This window comes from Strongylocentrotus purpuratus, unplaced genomic scaffold (genome assembly GCF_000002235.5).
Source record: "Strongylocentrotus purpuratus isolate Spur 01 unplaced genomic scaffold, Spur_5.0 spur5_scaffold_1, whole genome shotgun sequence".
NCBI classification, from domain to species: domain Eukaryota; kingdom Metazoa; phylum Echinodermata; class Echinoidea; order Camarodonta; family Strongylocentrotidae; genus Strongylocentrotus; species Strongylocentrotus purpuratus.
Window position 1 is genome coordinate 20,165,580 of NW_022145594.1, and position 22,508 is coordinate 20,188,087.

General features: G+C 41.3%; 1 protein-coding gene across 4 annotated transcripts in view; it reads right to left on the reverse strand.

Moving 5' to 3' along the window:
• Nucleotides 1–22,508, reverse strand: part of LOC100890711 (protein capicua homolog) — a 29,908-nt gene continuing 7,400 nt past the window's right edge. For 3 of the 4 annotated variants that reach the window (XM_030977798.1, XM_030977796.1, XM_030977799.1), the window contains exons 4-20: nucleotides 22,292–22,382; nucleotides 21,275–21,389; nucleotides 20,066–20,251; nucleotides 18,928–19,351; nucleotides 18,324–18,547; nucleotides 17,731–17,929; nucleotides 15,547–17,205; nucleotides 15,171–15,348; nucleotides 14,651–14,802; nucleotides 13,750–14,217; nucleotides 12,538–13,346; nucleotides 11,524–12,017; nucleotides 10,706–10,872; nucleotides 3,870–4,049; nucleotides 2,961–3,101; nucleotides 1,871–2,017; nucleotides 1–1,045 (exon numbers count right to left, since the gene is read on the reverse strand). In XM_030977798.1, coding sequence (XP_030833658.1) covers nucleotides 471–1,045; nucleotides 1,871–2,017; nucleotides 2,961–3,101; nucleotides 3,870–4,049; nucleotides 10,706–10,872; nucleotides 11,524–12,017; nucleotides 12,538–13,346; nucleotides 13,750–14,217; nucleotides 14,651–14,802; nucleotides 15,171–15,348; nucleotides 15,547–17,205; nucleotides 17,731–17,929; nucleotides 18,324–18,547; nucleotides 18,928–19,351; nucleotides 20,066–20,251; nucleotides 21,275–21,389; nucleotides 22,292–22,382 — 6,209 coding nt within the window. In that variant the 3' untranslated portion in view covers nucleotides 1–470. The remainder of the gene's footprint in view (nucleotides 1,046–1,870; nucleotides 2,018–2,960; nucleotides 3,102–3,869; nucleotides 4,050–10,705; nucleotides 10,873–11,523; nucleotides 12,018–12,537; nucleotides 13,347–13,749; nucleotides 14,218–14,650; nucleotides 14,803–15,170; nucleotides 15,349–15,546; nucleotides 17,206–17,730; nucleotides 17,930–18,323; nucleotides 18,548–18,927; nucleotides 19,352–20,065; nucleotides 20,252–21,274; nucleotides 21,390–22,291; nucleotides 22,383–22,508) is intronic. The other variant, XM_030977797.1, reaches the window with a different exon arrangement.

Below are 22,508 nucleotides of genomic sequence, written 5' to 3' on the forward strand. Positions count from 1 at the left end.
TTTTTTTTCTGCCACTAAGCAAAGCTGTTCTAGATCAGATGATCCTCATTACTTGTGACTGGATAGTTCCCCAAGATGCTTAACTTTCTCTACTCATACAGTGATTGGGGCTCATTCACTTCTCAAGTTCATCAAATCCATACTTTGGAGGTGAAAGTCACTTTGGTAAACAGCATGCTATGCTCACACTTCATGTTTAAAGCTTGCTGCACTGAAGACCAAAGCAAAGTGTCAAGGAAAGTAGATTCCCCCTCCTTGCCTCATGTGCAAATAAACAGGTAAATTCTTAGCATATGACCCATTTATGGGCTAGGTGTGCGACCCCTTCAGCGACATCATCAAAGCAAATAGTTAAGAGCTTTTGCCTGCCTAGCATTCCAAGGATATTTATGAAAAGTAAAATAAGTTGGGCTCCTCAAGGGGTGGAGCCTTTTTTTTAAAACTTTACAAAGGGGGTTGTACTCTCATTTTCATTTGGGAGTCTGGTTACCACTTCCATTGCCTTGAAGATTGATATGAGGTTGCCCATGCAGGGCTATGTGTGTCACCCCTCCACTGGCTGCCCCGGGGGGTGCCATTCCTTGCATAATAGTGGTAGGTGGTCTGCCCTGGGCAGCTTGAGCATGCTGGAACTGGTTCACACCGGGGCTGGCCGGATAGACGAAGATGGTCTGGCCGTGCTGCAGAGCAGGCGAGGGAACCGAGATGGTGTGGAGGGCCGGGGAGCCTGGTTGGGCCTGTTGAGGAGCAGAGAGTTTGACCAACGGTGACATGGGCTTGGGTTGCTGGCTCATGTGGGGCGAGTAATGGAACTTGCTCATGGTAGGGGAGCCCTGAGGGTTGGGGGAACCCCCTCGTGCCATGGGGGATGGGGGCGGGGCTGGAGTTAGGGTGAACTTGGCGGTGAGGGCAGAGTTGGAGCTGCTGAGAGGGGTAGATGATAGAGCCATCTTGCTGGAGGGGTTGGGACCGCCTAGGCGAACACTCTTCACAGACGTCAGGTGAAGTTTACCGGGCGCTGGAGACTTTGGTGTGGACGGAGTACCTGAGCACAGAAGAAACCAAACAGATCATGCAAAGATTAGAATATCTTACTCAAAGTATAAAAGTCACCCATAAATATTTCATTATTCATACAACGATCAACAAACTGAAAGGATCCATGAATTAATGTGTGTAAGTGATGTGCACATAATCCCCAAGAACGCTCATATCTTGAATAACATGGAGAAGTCCCGCTTTGAGCACTTTAGAATAATCACTGCCAAAATGAAGGTGGTGTTTCATGAATATTTTTTGTTTGCCATCTCGAAAAGAAAACCTCCACCTGTGTTTCATAGTAACATATTTAATTTTTTTGGATGTTTCTTTCCTAGGGACCTAGTGATGAGGTATTCCATTAACCTTTTATTAATGAATGAACTACATTACTTGTTGCTTTGTCCGACAAGCCTTGGACAAGCGTTTGGGTTGTCAAGAACGACTTTTCTAACATTATGCATAAAATTTGAATATGTTAGTATTGAACAGACCAGTTCACGGTTAGCGCTTGTCCCAAATGACGCCAAATATCAACAGATCTTCAAAACATGAAAAGGTCCTACTTTGTACATTTTGAAATAATCACTCCTACAGCGATGGAGGTGCTACATAAATAGCCTTTGTTTCCTCATTTCAAAGAATACTTCCATCTGTGTATCATAGAGCGCATTGCTCGTGCTTAAATGAATAATGATTACATAACTTTCATGAGCACGTATCCAGTATTTTGTCTCCGTGTATTTCGCAATTTGGTCTGCAATGACCTTTTTCTGCTCATGCTCAGACTGCAAATATGAACTGGCTAATGCCGGCCCAGGCAGGGCCTTACCTGGTACGGCAGCTTCTCCGTCCGGCCCTTCTTCATCCCAGGACTGCTGCATGATTTTCTGACGGACCTCACGGATCTTCAGCTGCAGACAGTTCTTTGAAGGGAACATGTCCTGGTGTTTGGACTGGAATGCAGCAGTCGACGGAGCTGTCAATCAATTGGGAGAAGAAAGAAAGAAAGAAACTTGTGATATTATGTAACACCACAAATGGGAGAGTTATTCGTCAGTACGTCACAATCCACCAACATTTCTGCCAATTTGATATTCGCATAGCTATAGTTATCTCATATTTCAATTAAAATTCACAAAGGAGGTTTAAATTGAACCCACGGTTTAAACCTTCATTAACATAACCCATGGTCTAAAATTAGCGCAAAATGAGCCCAGAGGTCTAATATAAGACGTGCAATGCAAGGTATGCCTAATTTTGACGCTTATTCTAAACCATGGGTTATGTTAATGAGGGTTTAAACCATGGGTTAAATCTAAACCTCCTTTGTGAATTCGGGCCAATATGTTTCTTAATATTGGTCCGATTCATTTTGAAATTCCACCATTCTGTTTCTCTCTTTTTTCTGTTTTCATTTAAATGAACCCATTACACGGGTTGGACTTCCCTTTAACTGTTGCCAATTTGAGGAGAGAAAACTGATTAATTAAAAAAACAAGAAAACAAACTCATGTCAGACAACCTTAGTTCCTGGGATAATAATTATAATAATTAACGGATAGTCAATCTGTTCGAAACGTCGAGCCACTCCCGTCACTCATCCTCTCCAAGCACTATAGTTCTCCTTAGAACTATAAGCTAAGAAAGATAACCAGCAGTCTTTTTCAAGACTATACCAACAGTCCTTTTCAGGACTAACAAACCCTCAAGAAAGATTACCGAGAGTCCTTTTCAGGACTCCTCAATCCTCCCTCTCTCTCTCACATGGTGCACCCGCAAGCCTACTGTATAAATTATACATTTATAGAGCGCAGAAACTATCCAACATTAAGTATATATTCTACTGCGCTACAAGAGCTCCTAATATGCTTAAATGACAGTTAATTGAAAAGGGATTGGGAAATAAAGAGGTGACTCACCCGAGGGGAAATAGCCATTGTTCTTGAAGAGTTCGGTGACGAGGATCCGTCTCTGATCCAAGATCCTTCGCAGTGTGGAGAGGGAAGAGGAGGAGGAGGAGGCAGAGCGTTCCAGCTCTCCTTCAAACTCGTCTATATCATCTGATGTCAAGAGAGAAGATTATGAACATATTTACATTACAGAGCAAGAGTGGTAGCAGTGGTGGTGGTAGTGGTGGTGGTAGCAGTGTTGGGCAGTAGTAGTGGTAGTGTTAGTAGTGGTAGTAGGAGAGGGAGGCGGAAGAGGAGTAATGGTAGTGGTGGGTCAGGTAGTGGTAGTAGTGGGTCAGGTAGTGGTAGTAGTGGTATTAGTGGTACTAGCCATAGTAGTGGTAGTGGTATGAGCAAAAGTAGTAGTGTTAGTGGTAGTGGTACTGGTAGTTTTAGAAGTGGTAGTATGAGCAGGAGGAGGAGAAGGCGGAATGACAGTAACCGTAGTGGTGGTGCATGTAGTGGTAGTAGTAGTGGCAGTGGTAGTAGTGGTAGCAGTGGTATTAGGATGATGAGTAGTAATAGTACAGGTAGAAGTAATAATAGCTAGGTATCATTCACATAGGGGATGCTCAAGGCACCCTCAAAGAATTACCATTATCCAGGCTCCAACATTTTAGAACTTGAGGAAGTCCTTCTTACCAATTTTTTGAAAAGTAAGCATTGTTTGTGTTTGGGTGAAATTTCAAAAGAAGCAAAACACCTTGACACACACAAAGATCTCAAAATGGAATAGTAATTAATTGATAGTTCTTCCTACCTGGCATACTGCCAATAAAAGTCAAGTTAACAAAAATAAACAAGATAAACACCTGTAACACACTCGAAAGAGGTAAATATCTCAAAATTGAATACTAATCCATTCACAGTTCTTCCTACCTCGCATATGGCCACTATAAGACTCCATGGGGGACTTGTCACTGAACTTAAAGACAGAGTCATCTCCGATCACTCTCTTGCCCGGCGTACTGGGTTCGGAGCTACTGGAGCTTCTACGGTGGGGTGACTTGAGCTTGCAGGGCGAGGTCGGGTCGTTGTCTGAATCACACTCGCTCTTACCTATTAAAATAACAATCATATATGGGATTTATTTTATTTATTTTGACACTGAGGCTCAAGCAAACAGAAATTATTCATATAAAGTTAATAATTGAATTATTCATACCCTTACCAACTTTCATAATTTTGTTAAAGCATGTGAAAAATTGATTTGTTGCGAATTGTCATTTCCACTCCCCCCCCCCCCCCCCCACACAAAATTATAATAATGATGCTAGTAATAACATTGATTATACAAAGGCTAATGAAGCTCATTTAAAGAAAATATTTTCTTTACAAACATGATTTAGACTTGAAGTCATGGCATATTGTTCACATGAGTGCATATTCCTTTTTCTCTTAAGTAACTCACAATCAAATTGAAGTTGAATCCATAGCATATTTACTTCCTAATGATTATCCAGCATTCTCCTGGGAGACTTCCTTTACTTGAAAGAATGTTATTACCGGTAATACTATCGTTGATATCCTGTTCTGGATTTATGAACCATGATTTCCTGTTTGCTACAAGAGGTTGGTTATTTATTTTGAGCTCAATTAAAATAGGTTTAACTACTGTATAATTATGTTTAGGTTGACACAGGGATTATTTAGTCTGCAGCTGTGTGGCTCCACTTCATTAACATACACGGTAAGTACAATTGCCTTTATATATATATACACCATGCAAATCCCATCTCATAAGAATAAAATGGACTTTTTAAATACTGAGTGGAAAATGGGCAAAATTTCCCTTCCTGCACATTCATAAGTAGTCACGTCATGTCAAAATATGATTCAAAGCTATGTCAATGTTCCAAAACTACTGTAAAAAGAAAAAGAAAAAGGATCATCCAAGAATGTGTAGTTCTCCCAGGAAGGATTCTTTTCATATCGAGAATCGCATCTTTGATTTGGAGCGGAAATAGAGAATCCACAAAGCTACATGCTAAAAAGGAATTAGAAGTTTATTTCTATTCAATTGCCCTAGATCCTATTTTTGGAGAATAAAATGGATCCAATGAAAGATGAACCCAACAGAAAAAAGTGGATAAGCTCCTCCAGTGAATACAGCAGTCAAATTTTGAGATGCAGTCAATGTTATGTACTGATCAGAAAATATGGAGCATACCTGCATTGTGATAAAACCGACTTATCATATATATTTGATGAATGTCTATGTCAATATACAGTAAACTTGGACAAGATTGCTTTGCTGAAAAGGGATTTGTCATGAACGTTTCTCCAGTTGGTGACATTGTAACAGAAGTCCACTGAGTCACTCCAGCTGTCATCTGTGGACATCTATTGACACATCTGTGCCGGACATAAACTTCATGGACTTGTAGAGTACTAAGGCGCTGCAAACATTGCTTTGATGACATTACTTGAAACAGGTTGGACCACGTGGAGGTTGCCATCTAGAAGGATGTCTTATTGACTTCAATATTACTTCAAACAATACACTACAAATCCAGTTCTGTTAATATCTATTTCCATTTGATACGTTCATTTCTAACTTTTGTTTGGGAATTTAAATTGTCCAATTGTAATTCATGTATAAGAGATCTGTATTTAATCACAGGTAACCATGTTAAAGCTTAGGAAGAAGGTTGTATTTAAATGCACTATGGTAAAACTCATCCCTTTGATCACAATACTTTGTGTAAATGGGTACCAAGTTAAGGCAGTATCCTTAACGCAGGGGCAAGAAGCAACCTTAAATTTCCCATACCCATGTGACAGCACAGAAGTCACATTACAGCATTCTTATAGACTCCCATTTTATCGCTCTTCAGATGGGTCACCACTGTCTTTGACACAAGATCAGGTGCAAAGATTCAACGTCCAGAATAGAAATAACAATGCCAATTGCTTTCTGGAGTTTTCAATAAGTAACGTACTGCCCATTGATCAAGGGACATACATTTTGTCTGTATACAAGGATGGGGAGATGCTAGTTGAACAAACACACAGGATTTGGTTACAGGTTGATTATCCTCCTGGTAAGGCATCATGTGTTGTGAGTGAAGATAAGGGCAGAGTCTGGGTCTCAATAGACTGTACAGCTAATGTTGGGAGTCTATCAGGAAAGATTGAATGCCATCAGAATGGTGTATGGATGCCTCCCCTAACTGATCCTACTGAAACCAATACTATATTGAAACAGACCATCCTCATCAGAAAATCACAGCCAGTATTTTGTTGTTCCTCTTCCACATTGGCTGAATACACTGAAATATGTGAATGTGATGATACTGCATTGTATCTAGATAATACCAGTAGCAGTGGCCCATGTCCAACCACATCAACAAAAACATCAACAATTTCTACTTACAGAACCCCAGATCTGGTCAACAATAGTCAGACTTTTAACTCATCGAACTATCCCCTACCATCAAACACAACATGCAAGAATGCCATCAAAATGACCGAAGATAGTTTGAAAACAATAATTATATATTCTATTTTGGCAACCGCTGTGGTCATAATGTTCACATTGAATGCATTTTTTCTATATAAATTGAGGCATAAACGGAATAACAGTAAATATCAGTCACAAGATCATTCAACATCAAAAAATGATGATGATGCTCAAGAATGCGTTAGTCTATAGTCATCAGTCATTGCAGGACTTTGCAGCTCACGATTTTCAAGACATAAAACAATTTCTGAGGAAATACCAATCATTACACCAATCATCCCATTATATCTTTCGAGACATCTGAAGGAAATATGAACTCTAAATCTTCTGGTAAATCTATATCAAATGTAGATTCCTTCTTTGCTATAAATGATTAAGTGGAGCTATCGCATTTGTAGATTTTGACACATTAATAAACATTATCATTATATAATATTTTTCTTATTAGAATATCGAAAGAAAATATAAGGGTTTGTTTTTCATCGTCTAGAAAACCAATGTACAAATATCTGTGGTAGTAGTACAATTGTAGAATATCGAAATGAAATACATGTACAATGTATAAGGGTTTGTTTTCATCGACTAGAAAACCAATGTACACATATGTATGGTAGTCTAAGCTCTATTTCTGTGTCAACTCTTTCTTAAGGTAATCGCTCTTTTTGCAAAGCTTCTGCTGAACTTGGGAACAGACTAACTTACATGTCAAAAACTGTCAAACTGTTAACCTATTCAAAAGTAGTCTTAAGACACATTTATTCAAAATTGCTTGATGATTAATTAACATGTTCACTTTGATGTATATGTATTGTAATTTGTAGGTTTATTTGCACTTTTTTGTTTTGTTTAATATGTAATTGTTTATCAGTCTATTTTGTTTGTTATAGGGCTAAGAGACTTCGGTGGTAAGAGGTTTATAAGTAACATTTTTTATTATTTTTATTATTAAGCACGGTTTTATTATCATTAGTAGTAGTAGTATTATAAAATCTCGAAAATGAAATATAAGGGTCTGTTTTCCGTCATTAAATCTAACAAACCACTGTTCCCATATTCAGGGTAGTAGTATCATAGCTTATGCATCATAACTGTAGAGATGTTGTGTTCTTGGATGATAAGTCACCTGACTGCAGATCACAAGGTACTGGACTTGAATCCACCAGTATGATCTACATTTGCCACTCTTCACCCAGGTGTAAATGGGAATAATATGCTTAAAGGGATCGTTTAACAATGTTATAACTGAGATACACGGCCCTACGTGTTATCAGTGTATGTGATATGATGTAATATTGAAGCCCTAAAAAAATTGCACTTCAAAATGATCAAGAAGTGCCTCAAAAAAGCAAAAATCTTGGAGTGACCAGTTCTACCATACTCGTTTTCCCCAATAGACTGTAGTGTTATGAAAACCGTCAGGCGAACGGTTTTCAAAATTTGTAATTCCAATCATAAATATCTTGATAATCAGACAGGCGATCGGCTTGTAAAAGTCACGGGGTTCCTGACTGACCTAAAGGTTTATAATTATCATTGCATCATGAGCTAAATCCAGAATATGTTTTCAGAATCTGAGACAAAGTTACCGGATCCCTTTAAGCGCTAGTTATTTTTAGTTATTTTTGAAGCTCAACTATAAGTGGGGTAATACAATTGAAGTTGTTGATGTCCATCTTATCTTGCTAAATTATGTTTATATGAGTTTAAGGGGACCAAACACCAAAGAATTCTTTGCTCTGTAAGGTCGAGATTCCATGCCAGTGTAGTATATTCAAAATATTTGATTCATACATTACTGCTGTACATGTAGATTTAAAAGTTTCAAGACATCCTAAAGAAATGTAAAAACTCATAAGAAGACTTGTTGACATACACAAACAAGCATTTGGAAATTAAAATTAAGCTCATATATTCAACATCAAAAAAAAATTCCCCTTATGCTCATTCTTTCAACCTTTTGAATGCCTCTGATAGTTTTCATGGGTAGTGGTTTTCATGTATGAAGACAATATTAAATAAAATAGTTTTTCAGTGATTGGTTCCTATCAAACCAAAAAAGTAATTGTGTGTATTACGAAAAGAAGAGCTTTGGTTTTTATACTTCAGAGTCTGTTCTGTAACATTAGGGACTTTTAGATTGAGTGGATGAGAACATGACGAACTCTGACTGATCATGTGTGTCAACGTACTCAACTGCCCATGTTGACTACAATTAGAAATCTTTTAGATTGCACTCGACGATATACATGCATGCAGGAATTAACACTATGAAAACCACAGACACAAAAAGAGGACAAAATATACAGTTCCTCATTCTACCCTCAACAAAAGAACATCCCTTCACTGCTATTATGTAAAAATGTGTAGAACAGGTGAATATACATGTGATTCCTGTTCTACACATTTTTGCATAATAGCAGGGAAGGGATGTTCCTTTGTCTACCTGAGGAATTGTATATTTTATGCGCACGCGGCATACTAGTACCTTGAGCATGTAAAGGCGCTATATAAATATCAATATGTATGTATTATGTACTAGATTTAGGAAAATCAAGGTTGACGCATTCCCGATCGCCGACTGAGACGACGTAACGCATGAGCAGTGCCTTAAAATGACGTCACACGTTGCAGTCAAAGCTGTAGACGTGCAAATCTAAAAGTCCCTTTTGTAACATTTGAGAATACTTCACATTATGATTTGTATTTTGTAGGATATAAATGAAATGTTAATACATTGACCTATTACTTGCATCTGTACACCTGTTTAAATGTCTTTACATAAAATCATATAATTCTTTAACTTGACCAATGTCGCATATAGTTTCTTCACTCATCCATTTAAAAGTTATTCTAATCTGTATCAATCTTGAAAGGGACTTGACCTTGAATGATGAAAGTTTGGCTGAACAAAAGCAGAAACAGAAGAACCACAGGAAAACATGAGTGAAAACTTGAAATATATTGAATGAAAAATAAGAAATGTGTGTACAAAACCAAACAGGAGTGTTCTCCATATATCCCATCTAAAATACATGATCATACTAGTAGTCGGGCACTTTGTTACAGTGAAATTAATTATTAAGCTAATTTGAAATGCTCATACATATAGTGATTAATTTTTTTTAAACTCTTATTTTTTGTCTGATTTAATTTATTCTTCCACCAGTCTGCTTCTGTGATTTTTCTGTTTTCCTTTTGAATAAGAGAAAAATATTGAGAAAGAGAGAAAGAAAGAGAGAGAGAGAGAGAGAGAAAGAGAGAGAGAGAGAGAGAGAGCGAGAGAGAAAGAGAAAGGAGGGAGATAAGGAGGAGGGGACTGGAAAGGCATAATATTTCTTTAAAAAATCTTTGTGGAGACCCTGAGAGAATATTTTATGAAACAATAAATCATACTAAAATATCATTAGATAAACTGGACTTTACAGTAACGTCTGCTCATCTGTTACTATGATTTTTCTGCTCCCATTCAAGTCACAAGAGATTAATTCATTCAATTGTTCTTGCGTTTAGTTTTTTAATCATTCAAATAGTTGCTGCGCTGTATCAATTGATTTAGTTAATACTTGGCAGGAATTAATTCCTTGAAATTCTAGAGCGCCAGTCATGCTAATTAGATGGGGTAATAATTGCGGAGCGCTAGGAGTGTCAAGTCTAACAGAGGTGAGCGCTATACAAAAATCCACTGCTATCATTATTTTTATCTACTACAAATAGCTCACACAAACAAATGTTTTGCTACTCCCAAAGTCAACCGAATACCTGACAAATACAGGCAAACCTGCTTTAGCAACCACCTTTATAGAAAGACTACCTGTCTATGAAGACCATGTATCTCATTTTCCTAGAAATGTATTTCCTAATCAAACCTGAACTAAAGCAACCTGTCTTCAAAGACCGACAAGACTTCAAGAGATGGCTATTCTTGAGGGGTGTTTATATACAAGGGGGTAATTCACAAAGACGATGATCGACTTTAAGTCAGACTTAACTATGGCAGGCCGTTCATGCCACCAGTTGCACACACCATTAGTCTCTCAATTATGACCTTTAGATATATTTTTTCCTACAATAATGAACTATCAAAAAACGTAAATTATGTACATTCGTGTCCCTTGAGAAACCAATGCTAGTAATTGATGAGAGAAAATAGTGGCACGAACGGCCTGCCATAGTTAAGTCCAACTTAAAGTCGATCTTAGTCTTTGTGAAACACTTCCCAGGTTCCATTGTAATTCTGAGGAGAGTATCTTACTTGTGGAGCCCTTTCTCTTCCTCCTATAGCTGCTCACGATGGCCTCTGCGGTGAGGGGCATGACGTTCCTCTCGTTGGTATGGTCCTCAGGATGATACTCCGGAAGCTGCCTGAACTGAGCTTCAAAGTTCACCTCCTCAAGGACCCTGGATTTATAAATAGGGAATCAATTACACACAAAGAAAACAAATAGAATTAGGCAATTATATAATCCTTTCAAATGAAATCTTGAGTACTGGTCACTGGAGAAGGACAAGTTTAATCCTGATGAACTATTCAACTGTCCTTGTTCATCCGTAACTGCACAATGCCAAATTCAAGAGTAGCCCACTAGCTGACACTGAGGGAAATAAGTTTTGTATAACTTTATGCCTACTTCCAAGGTATGATATAATCCTGTGATAGAGAATAATACAAGCATGTGGGGATGGAATTGAAGGTTTTCAGCATCCTACCTTTACTTCACAGGGCCGTTTCATAAAACTAGACGCCAATAACAAATGCCAAACTTCTATGACAAATTTGTCAACCAAATGCAATGACTTCAGCAGCTTATAACAGGTATTTGAACTTTTTTTTTTTTTTTTTGAGGGGGGGGGGGGGGGGGGGGGTTATAACAAGTTTATGAAACAGGACCCAGATTCCTACCTTCCACCCTATACATAACCCTGACCGATACCCTACATCTAGACTAAAGCACAGTTGTAACCCGAACCCCTACCCTAAATTTAACATAAAACACAGTTGTAACCCTAACCCTATGTCTTTATCAAAATCAAAGCCTGGAACGTTAAACTAAACATCGCATCATCACTTACTTTTCCATGCCATCGTCTATTTTCCTCTTCAGTATGTGTGACAGGTTCCTTGCGTCTTTGACTCCTGCAGCCTCTCCCCCTGATAATGCATGCATATCCATGGCAACTGAGGTGGACGCGGATGCAGCAGAAGTATCGCCTGTGGCAGGCTTGTTGGACAGTCCGTTTTCTTTGGTAGGGGTGTGGAGATCTGGCGGGTTGTTGTGAGCTGGCCGAGGGGCGGGGGCGGAAGCCGGTTCATTGGATGACATCTCTGCTGGTGATGATTGTCTGTGAGTGCCCTCTTGTGATCCCTCATCCTTCCTCTCCATCGACTCGGCTGGTTCCTCCCTCTTTCTCTCCTCCTCCTTCCGTCCTTCCTCTGGACTCTCTCCCCCTCCTGCTGTTGCTGGTGCTGGTGATGATGACGATGACAGATGGTCTGCATCCTTGTTGCTAGGCAACTGAGAGATGGTCTCTTCATCCTGGACTGGACTCTCCGCTGATTTGCTGGACTGCAAAACAAGATCAATCCAAAATATATAAACCATTGAGAGATACAACTTATAACATTTTGAAAATATAAAATCTTATGAACAGTTGTGATTGATCCAAATTAATCGCAAGTCCTCTTATTGATCAAAAGTTTGCAGTCCCATATCTCTTATATACGTAGTTGCGATTAATATCAACTCTTTATAAGACGGAGCCCTGCACTGCCTTTTCTCTGATCCGTACAACAGTCTTTCTAATTTCTAATTCTAGTTTGATGAAACACAGCCCAGGAGTGGCAAGTAAGACAAGCGTAAACGCTATACAAGGAACCACTCGTATTATTATTATTATTAATCGAAACCCCGGGGGGGGGGGGGGGGGGGGGGCGTTTCACAAAACTTGTCATCAGTGACAAATGACAGTTTTTGCTATAAGCTACTGAAATCCTTGCTTCTCATTGGTTATCAACAGATTTGTCATTGATTTTTGCCATTTTTCATTGAAAAAAGGCTTTGTGAAACAGGTCCCAGGTATCCTTACCCTAGTTTCTCTCCTTGGAGGTTTGCCTCCCTTGCCATTCTCCTCCATGTGTTTTTTGTACAGTCGACCCTTGCATGACCTTTGCAGCTTGCCCTTTGACCCCTCATGACCTCCATCCTCCTCATGACCTGCATCCTGTCCACTAGTTTCTTGGTTAGTACTGATAGTCTCCGATTGGTCCGTTTCCGATCTGTCTGTACCCGGCTTCTCGACATCATCATCTCCTCTCATTGCAGGTTTATCATTCACATGTGAATGGGTTTGAGGCCTTTCACCTTCTCTCCTATTTGCTTTCACCTCCCTGTTCAGACTCTTTTTGTTTGTATCTGCTTGGGAGTCTTTTCTCGAGTCCTCCTGACGATTTCTTGTCATATACTTCGAGCTTTGAGCCGGCTGCGCCACATGAGCACGACTCTCATCGGCACCCTGCCTGTTCGCACTCTGCCCGTCAACCTTCCCCGGAACTGCACTCTTGTCTGAACTACCCTCTTTCCCACCACCGCTGATCACACTCCTCTTCCCTGCCCCTTTCTCACTGGATGATGCACTCTGGATGGGTGCAAGCTTGGGCATGGCTTTGTAGCTTGCGTAGCTGGCGTAGCCCACGCTCGCTGAGGGGATGCCCCCCGAGGTGAAGACGGTGCCGTTGGAGGGGCCTATCTGCATGGTAGCGCCCATGGTCGTACGGGCGATCCCTGAAGGGCTGTGGGGAGGTAGGGTGGTAACGACGGGGATGGTAGCCAGAGTGGCTTTTATCTTCTTGGGGCCGGGCTGGATGCTCGAGTTATCAATCTGAAGCTGTGGCTGACCTGTGAAAATTTAAAAAAAAAAGGATTTTGATTTGATTTGATTTATTTCCCAACAGCAATATATATACATTTCATACAATGATTTTACATATGCGAGAAGAGAAACTATTGGTTGGTAAACGAGATGATAAACTGAATATAAGCTATTATTATGATGATGATGATGATAATAATCCATTTATGGTATAGTTGACAGAACATTGAAACAATGTTTAAGATTCAGCCCTCAAAATGCTAGACACAGGTAAACTGATTTAGTGTGGTAAAGAACTTTACTTATGGATGCAATATTGTAATCCTGTACCAGCAATAAAATTGAAAATCTATTTCAGTACAGTGGACAAAAACATACATTTTCTCTTTATGAGATAGCAAAAGGTCTAGCTAGGACGAAGAACTGTACCTATTGTTGAGATGGGTGCGGTGTTGGAATGATGTAACATCCCGCTGATGGTTCCTCTAGAGGGCGCTGCATCGCCCTGCTTGATGGACACTGTGATCGGGATGGGCTGCCCGACCATAGTCGTACCCTGCATCATCACCTGCCTCGTGGTGGTGCTCGTGGTCGACAGCGTCATCCCCGACGGGATCATGCCTGGCTGCGGGGCCGCAAACATCGTCATCGACGAGGACGACGAGGGCGTGGCGTACATGGAGGAGGAGGAGGAGGATGTCTGCTGGGCGGGGTTGGTCGTCATGACGATACCGGTGATGGGTTGTTGAGATGGGTGGGATGTCTGCTGGTGGGAAGGGGCGAGGTTGAAGACTGGGTTGAGAGGAGGTACCGTCTTGACAGGTTTGGGAGTGACGATGGGGAGCTGCAGCTGAGGCTGCACAGGAGCTTTGGTTGCTGGTAAAATCTTAGTTGAACCTGAAAATCAAAAAATAAACAATCATTAACAGAAAGCACCTTGATATCATTTATTTGAAACCGGACGGCCATTAGCTCTGTATCAAAGGATATGAGGACTATTGGTTTACACCCCGAGATTTCACAATGCAGAATCATTGATATAAATGTAAATAATCAATGAGCGATAATTCCAAAACGGTTTGAGATATAGATTAATTATTTAATAGAAGATATCAGTAACCTATGTATTTGTCAAGTTTCAGAATTAATTGTCACTTCATGAGGTGTTTGTAATAACAGCTATGAGAAGTGCAGTGGGGCTTTAATAATGAAGATTTTGCCGCCACTTTTGGGGAAAGTTTCCAGTTAGGATTCTTTACAATAATTAGGCCCTTTTATAAGGTTTGTGATTGTTACTGTGCGAACCCCTGCAATGCCCTTTGGCCCTTACCCTGAGTGTTGGCAGTCTTGACTGGCATGATGGCTGGTTGGATCAGAGCTGGTACCTGGATCTTACCTCCGTTCCCTCTCAGTGCGTCTCCTTGCTGGATGATCATAGGGCTGGGTGAGGCAGCGTGTGCTGGCTGTACATACGTCACAGTCCTGATGGGGAAGGGGGAGGCAGGGCAAACAATCATGGTTAATGGTTTATGATTTAACCACAGGTAAGCTTTGGCCGGCAGAGTGCCATGTGAAGGGGCATAATTTATCGAGACTGAAAAAAAAAAAAAAATCTCTGCCCTTCAAATTAGGAACCTATAGCAGCTATTAGTACATCCTATTTTTTATTCACATTATGTTATTTAAGTCGAGACACAGAGATTTTCGAAAACCACTAAAAAGTAGCATTTTGAGGACTTAAAATATCCTTTACCTGTGTATAAGACGCACCCCCGACTTTTGAACTTTTCCGGCGCAAAAAAAGTGCGTCGTATACACAGAGATTAACGGTATATAACTAGTGGACTGACCTTTGACCGTGTGGCAAGACGAATCTCTGCTGCTGTTGTGACGTGAGAAGCGCTGTATTAGCGATGGTCAGTGCCTGAGTGGATACAGTGCACTTGCCCATACCTGCTGCGGCCACAGTGACCACTGGGCTACAGGGCTGGGTGATGATGTTGACCGGCTGTGAGCTCGCCCCGGGACCTTTGGGTAAGAAAATATACATGACCTCTTTACTGGTGACATCAACAACTGCCTTTACAATTAATAACTCTGTTCGTATAGAAGATATGTAATGAGATTAAGACCCTCACACGGTAGAGAAAGATATTGAGTAACTAAGCAAATAGAATTGAAATGTTACTGAAGGATAAAGGGAGGTTGGATTGTATTTGGTCTTACCTATTGTGACTCTCTGTTGAGTTTGAGGTGCAGTCAAGTTGTTGGTCTGATAGCCCGAGGTCTGAAAGCCGGATGTCTGATAGCCGGAGGTCTGATAGCCAGAGGACTGATAGCCGGAGGACTGCGACACAGTGACGACCTGCTGGGCTAGGTTCATCGGTAGCGGTTGCGTCGTGATCACTGGGATAACCGTATGGATGTTTCCATGGTTGAAGATCTGTTGCGTTATCATGCCTGTGTTGGGTGCAGCATGGTTGATGGACGTAGCCGATATTGCATGTGGAGCAACCCCTGGAGCCTGATTGGTCACCAGAGTGACCTGGTTTGGCTGGGGTACGGCCTTGATGGTCACCTGTGACTGAGGTTGGGTCGGGGTAAGCTGAAGACTCCCGACCTGGACATTGGTGGTACCTGTGACCTTTGAACCCGTGTTGATATGTGCAGGAATGGAGGGCAGGATGTACTGGAGCTGCGCCATAGCAGGATTCTGGGTCATGTTGTACGTCTGCATCGGCACCACACTCCCATTCGGCTTCAAGACCAAGTTCGTCAGCACGGTTGGAGTCGTCGGGACCTGCAACGGTGCTTCCGCTGGAGGTGGGGTTGCGAGTATCTTCCCCTGAATCGTATTGACATTGACAGCGTTCGTTGCGATCATGTTGGTGGTGAGGGGCTTGATATTTGCAAATCCTGGCTTAGGAGTCGTTGGTGTACTGGGTGAAGCAATAGTCACACTTGTGAGTCCACCTGGTCTCCCGATCTGCACCACACCACTCTGGAACTCCATACTGGACGCCCGCTGCAAGGTAGATCTTCTGCTCATGATTGCTTGGACCGTCGACGGCACCAACGTCGCCAAATTTCCACCTCCTTGGACATTGCTTTGGATATCCGTCGTTCTTGCAACGATGACAGATGTTGGCAATGATTGGTTAAAGTTGGCCGGAGTAGACGATGGCCTGTTTGGAGCTATCGTCACATGACCAGGTACGATCACAGCCCCTGGGCTTGGTGCAATGCGCACGGTGGTTGGCAATCCAACCGAATGAGTGTTTCTGACCAGTGCCTCTCTGGGTGTGGAATGCTGAGGCTCTTGTCCAGAGACTCCAGTGTCCCTCTGGTCCTTCGCACTTCTATCATCAAATCCCTGATGCGTTGTACCCTGAATTTCCTTTGGTTCATTTGTCTTTTCCTGTCCAGCAGGCTCTGAGTTTGACACATTTTGCGGCTGACCAGAGTCAGCTCTTCCTTTCTTCCATGGATGATACTCATGGAAAGCTTTCGCTTTGCTCCCCCCGACAGCATCGGTCCTCCCGCGCGGAGAGTGTGCCTTGAACACAGCACCGGTGGGCTGGAACGTACTCTTCGACGTCACCGGTCGCGAAGCTGCACCATCTGTCTGATCCCCACCTATCTCAGTCCTGATTGGCGAGTTTGAATCAGGCTTGATTTTGATTGGCTTAGGCCTGTAGGGCTTGTCCGAGGGTGGAAGCTGCTGTTTCATGACTGGCGAAAAGCGCTGTTGAGGGAATGCTTTGTTCTCAATCGTTGTCTCATTTTCAGATTCTGTCTCAGAATCACTGTCTTCCACATTTTCCTTGCATTCCAGATCGATGCGTTTGCTTTGTGGTAAATTCTTCTTCTCTACATCAGCGGCCACTAAAAGAAACAAAATAATGGAATTGTCAAACGACTGTCCTTTAACATGCTTACTTTGGGGTAGAAAATGCATTGATTGGGAAGGATAACAGTCATATTCTTGTCATATGGATCAAAATTTTAAAAAAATGGAGATTGCAACATTATTATCAATACAGACACATGATCATTCTTTCCCATATCCTATTCAAGGCATTAAACTAAATACTTTGCCTCTTTTTGGACAGTCATTTTTCGGGATCATCCAAGACCAAAGTAACCTTTAATGTTCTTGAATTTCCCGAGAAATATTTCATTCACAAACAAGATGAGAACGCCTTTAGTAACCATCTGTACAGAAATATCACCTCCTTAATATCGGCCATATCTTTGTTTCCCTTGGAAGTGTTTTCATGGGAACTTTTTCTATTTCCAGGAAAATGTGCATTGAGACTACCTAAGTATGAAGAAACGCATTTCATGTATCTCTTGAGCGGTCTTTACAGACAGGTGTTACTGTATCTATAAAAGTGTATTCAAACATACCAATGACATCATCGTCACCCTCCTCATCGATCACCATCCTCTCCTCATCGCTCAGAGTCTCCTCCGATTCCAGCCTTGGCCTGGGGCGCTGCTTGAGAGGGGTGAGGGGTGCTAGAGGCTTGATGCTAGAAGGCTCGTCCCCTGCCTTGGCCTTAGGGGGCGAGGCAGTGCCGGGAGTACTGTCGGGATTGGGCGTCGTCTGAAAGATGCAAACCATAGAAAACATTGTTAGTAGTATAGCATCTTTTTTACTCCTCCCTGTCTTTGTCTGTCTGTCTGTCTGTCTCCCTCCCTCACTCTCTCTCTCTCTCCTTCCCCTCTCTCTTTCTCTCATATTCCCCTCTCTCTGTATCTCTCTATGTCTCTCTCTTTCCCTCTCTCTCTCTGTCTGTCTGTCTCTCCCTCTCTCTCATCTTCCTCTCTCTCTCTTTCTCTCTCATCTTCCCATCTTTCTCTCCCTATACATATATACATATCCCTGTATCTCTCTATCTCACCCCCTGTCTCCTGTCCTTTTCTTTTCCTCTCTCTCTTTCTCTGACCCATGGACCTTCCAATAAATGAGACCCAGCAAGTTGACCACACCATCTTACCTGCTTGGGCGTGGGCAGCGTCGGCCTTGGAGAATGGATGTTGGTCGGGCTTCCCATTGTCATGTGACTCAGACTCAGAGAGCGCTTCTTAGGAGGGAGCTGCAACATGGCCGCCGACTGACAACGCTCCATGGGCACTGGACTCTGTTTGATGGTAGAGGGCGGCATCTTCTCCTGCTCGGGGATGGTGACGAGGGCGGAGGTCCTGTCTGAATCGGATTTGACTTTAGAGAAAAGAAGAGATGGTTTTAAGATTTACCAGCGATGCATATTAACTTACAAGCCTGATATCTCCAATGTTTAGATGATATAAAAGCTATAACATAGTCTGAAAATGACTTTGAAATCTAAATGGGAGCCTGAAAACCATCATTCTTTTTGACATGTATGAAAACTAGTATTAAATCTGGATATAAAATGAAATGCAATTAATACCTATCCTAACCTAAACTTGACTTTTGAGATTTTTCCCCAAATGCATCAAATGCCTGAAATCTGTTGATATACATTGATTGTATTCTTTAAATATTACTGTAATAAAAAACTAATGTTACTTTTACAATACTCTTAAACATTTACTAGAGACCTCATATTTGGTACTCACCAGGTTCCCAGGCCGGACTTGGACCAGAGTCCGCACTATCAGACTCAAAGAGCCTCCTCTTCTCCTTGTGGATCTCCCCATGCAGGGGACTCCTGAGCCTTCCAGGACTCATCATCCTACTGGGGCTAGCGTGAGGCAACGAGCTCGGGCTAGCACGAGGCAAGGAGTTTGGGCTAGTCAGCTGACTGGGGCTGATCATGGGGAGTGGGCTAGTCAGGGGGCTCATCATGTGATGGGAAGGGGAGAGAAGCTGGAGAGGGCTGGTGACGGGACAGGGGCTGGTCAGAGGGCCTGGGCTAGTCAAGGGACCAGGGCTAGCCATAGGGCTGGTGGAATGAGCGCCGGTCCCGCCGCTGGAGGACTTCTTGCGTTCTCGGCTGCACCACTTCCAGTCTGGATGCGCCTTGAAGTGAGCCTCCTTCACCTGAAGGATGGAAACAATTATAAATAGATCAATTTCTACATGGAAGAGACATTAATCTACATTTGCCACACTTTACCCAGGTGAGGTAAATGGGTACCACGTAGGAAGAAATTCCTTTTATGCTTGAGCGCCTTTTAATAGTACATTTAGCTCTGCTAACTGAAAGCCGTGTAAATGTATGATTGCAGGACCCTCAGGGAGAACAATATTGATACTGATGAGGCTACCCTGGGTAAACAAGAAATGTCATTATTATTAAAGTTTTAAAAGCCAAGGATACACGGTACATAACGCCAGGATTCTTGCTAGTTCAGTACACATTTGGTGCTAATTCAGTCAAATCTGCTTTAGCAACCACTTGTCTATAAAGACATTTTTTTTCCCCTTGCAACGATGGTTCTCATGTCAATATGGGGTAAAATAAATTGGTCTACAAAGACCATCTTCTATACAGGTCTAACTATACCAGGGTCCTGTTTCACTAAACTTGTTCTCAAGTTACAATAACTGTGATAAGCTACTGAAATCTTGGCATTTGATTGGCTGAGAGCAAATTTGCCAAAGAAAATTAGCATTTTTGTTATTGGCAGCTTACTTCAGTCTGCTAATTCGCTTCTGAGAAAGATGTCTGAACTCTATACATCAATAGGTAAATTTTCCTTTTGGATGTGATTAAAGAACTCTAAAATCAGATCTACGGTTGATTGTCCATACCTGGAATGCCAGTTCATGGTATTTCTGTTTCTCCTTGGGCTTGAGTGCATACCACCATTCTCCTAGGATCTTACTGACCGTCCTGTTGTCCTGGTTAGGGTGTCTCTGGTGGACCAGTGCTCGATGACGCTTGCTGAAGATCATGAAAGCATTCATTGGACGCCTCACGTGGTCTTTATCTCGACTCTGAGAACAAAACAAAAATGGGTTCATCGCAAAATGCTCAATATTTAGATGTGAGGATTTAATGACTTAAACACCAGTAGACTGGAATTTTGTTAAAGTGAAACACAATTCAGTGTCCTTTTAGAGATAATTTTTTAATCTTTTAATCTAGAATGCTAGAAAATTACATGGTATATATATATAAATATATATGAGCAGAAGGAAAAAAATCACAACAAGTTTGGTATCTTTTGAATGCAGTAAAAGTATGTCGTGCTATTCATGAATGTTTAAGAGTCGATTTACTTCTACATTATTAAAAAGTTTAATCCGGTAATGTAGTATGAAATTCATAATCTATTTTCATGTGCAAATTAGTATTTTTTCTTTGTAAAATTTAATCCTTTTAATTCACATTGGTCCATTTTATACCCATGTTTTTTGACTTGGTAAGAGTGAAAAATAAGAACAATTGGTACCAACTTCATTTATGTGATTCATTTAAAAACCTTAAAAGCAGGGCATTGTACCGACATCGCTACCACTGCTATAATGTATTTTCAACTTCGCCATCTTTCAGTGAAGACGTATGAAGAGCGATTTCCGTTTCCTGTACCCAAGCCTGACCCAAGCATCATCACACATGTGCGACATGCAGTTGGTGATGCATTGTGGGACATTGTTGGTCTTCTATGAGAATATTTTGTATAAGTTACTTTAAAAGGCATACAATTTTGAAATAAATTATTAATATTTTCTATTTACCAACAGGGATTTCATGTTCTTGATGTGGAATTCATAAAAAAAACTAAAATACTTGAATTTTCGCTTTTGAATATATTTGATTTTAAGGCTACAAATGGCTTTCCATAGTTTTTAAGTCCAACTTAGAGTTAAGTTTGACTTAGGATCTTTGTGAAACACCCCCCTGGACATCATGAGCAGCAGATGGCAGGTTACCTAAATCTGAACCCTTTTAAGATAACACTGAACTGCTAGAGGTCATGGATAAATTTAACAAACAAAAGAATTTGTTTGACTGACCTTCCTTGGACTGCGAGGTTCCTTCTCATCTTTGGGTAGAGAGCTAAGGGACTGTGACCGTCTCTTACCAGGAGATACGCTACCAGCCGTGGGTGGGAAGGTGAATGCACTGGGTCTAGAAGGGGTGAAACAGAGACAACATCATTGAGTCAATGCCATGATGAATGATGATGGTGATGATGATAGTGATGATGATGATGATGATGATGATGATGATGATGATGATGATGATGATGATAGTGATCATGATGATGATGATGGTGGTGGTAGTAATGATGGTAATAATGATGATGATGATATGATGATGATGATGATGATGATCATGATGATGATGATGATGATGGTGGTGATAATAGTCATTGTGATAATGATAATTATGACAATGATATTGCTGATGATAATCATCCCAATAGTAATTTACAAATAATGATAACAATAGAACCACTGCCCTATGTCACACAAGGCACAAAAGGAGTGACTGAATAATTCTAGGAGAGAAAAGAGTTTGTTAAAGAGAATAATAATGCAAACGTAGTCACTAAAAAGTGGAAAAAGCTCGGCGCACCCAATAAAGACGTTTTCATCATGATTTAACATGCATTCAATGAGTTAAAGCCCCTCTGCACTAGTTTGGCCAGGAGGGATTATACCTTACTGCATGGTCACTGACAGGTGGCTATCTCATCAAATCAGCTCTCAATTAACATAAGAAAAAGGGGACCATGGGGGACCAATGCTCACTGATTAGGCATTGTTTGCTATGCAGTGCGTCCCAGAAAAAACGAAACCGAGAATTATCGATGTTTTATGTTTTATCATAACTCAACATACTTGTAAAGCTTAGATCCTCCTCTTTCATTTGATGCAACTCATATAATGCATATTTCACGCATGAGTGATTAAAATAATTCTCGGTTTCGTTTTTTTCTGGGACGTACTGTACAGAGGGCGCAACTAGCTATAAGTAGTGCAGTGGGGCTTTAAGAGATACAAGGGTGACTGGTGATGACGTCTTACCCTTCCTCTCTCTTTGGCAGGAGGCCATCGTGTTTGCCCAGGATGGTTGTTCCCTGCACTGTTCTCACCCCAGACAGCTTCACCGTTTCACCTGAGAGGAAGGAAGTAGATGAGAGATAGAGAGAGAGAGGAAGGAAGGAGAGAGAGAGAGGGAGAGAGAGAGAGGAAGGGGGAGAGAGAGAGAGAGAGAGAGAGAAGGGATAGGAAAGGAGAAAAG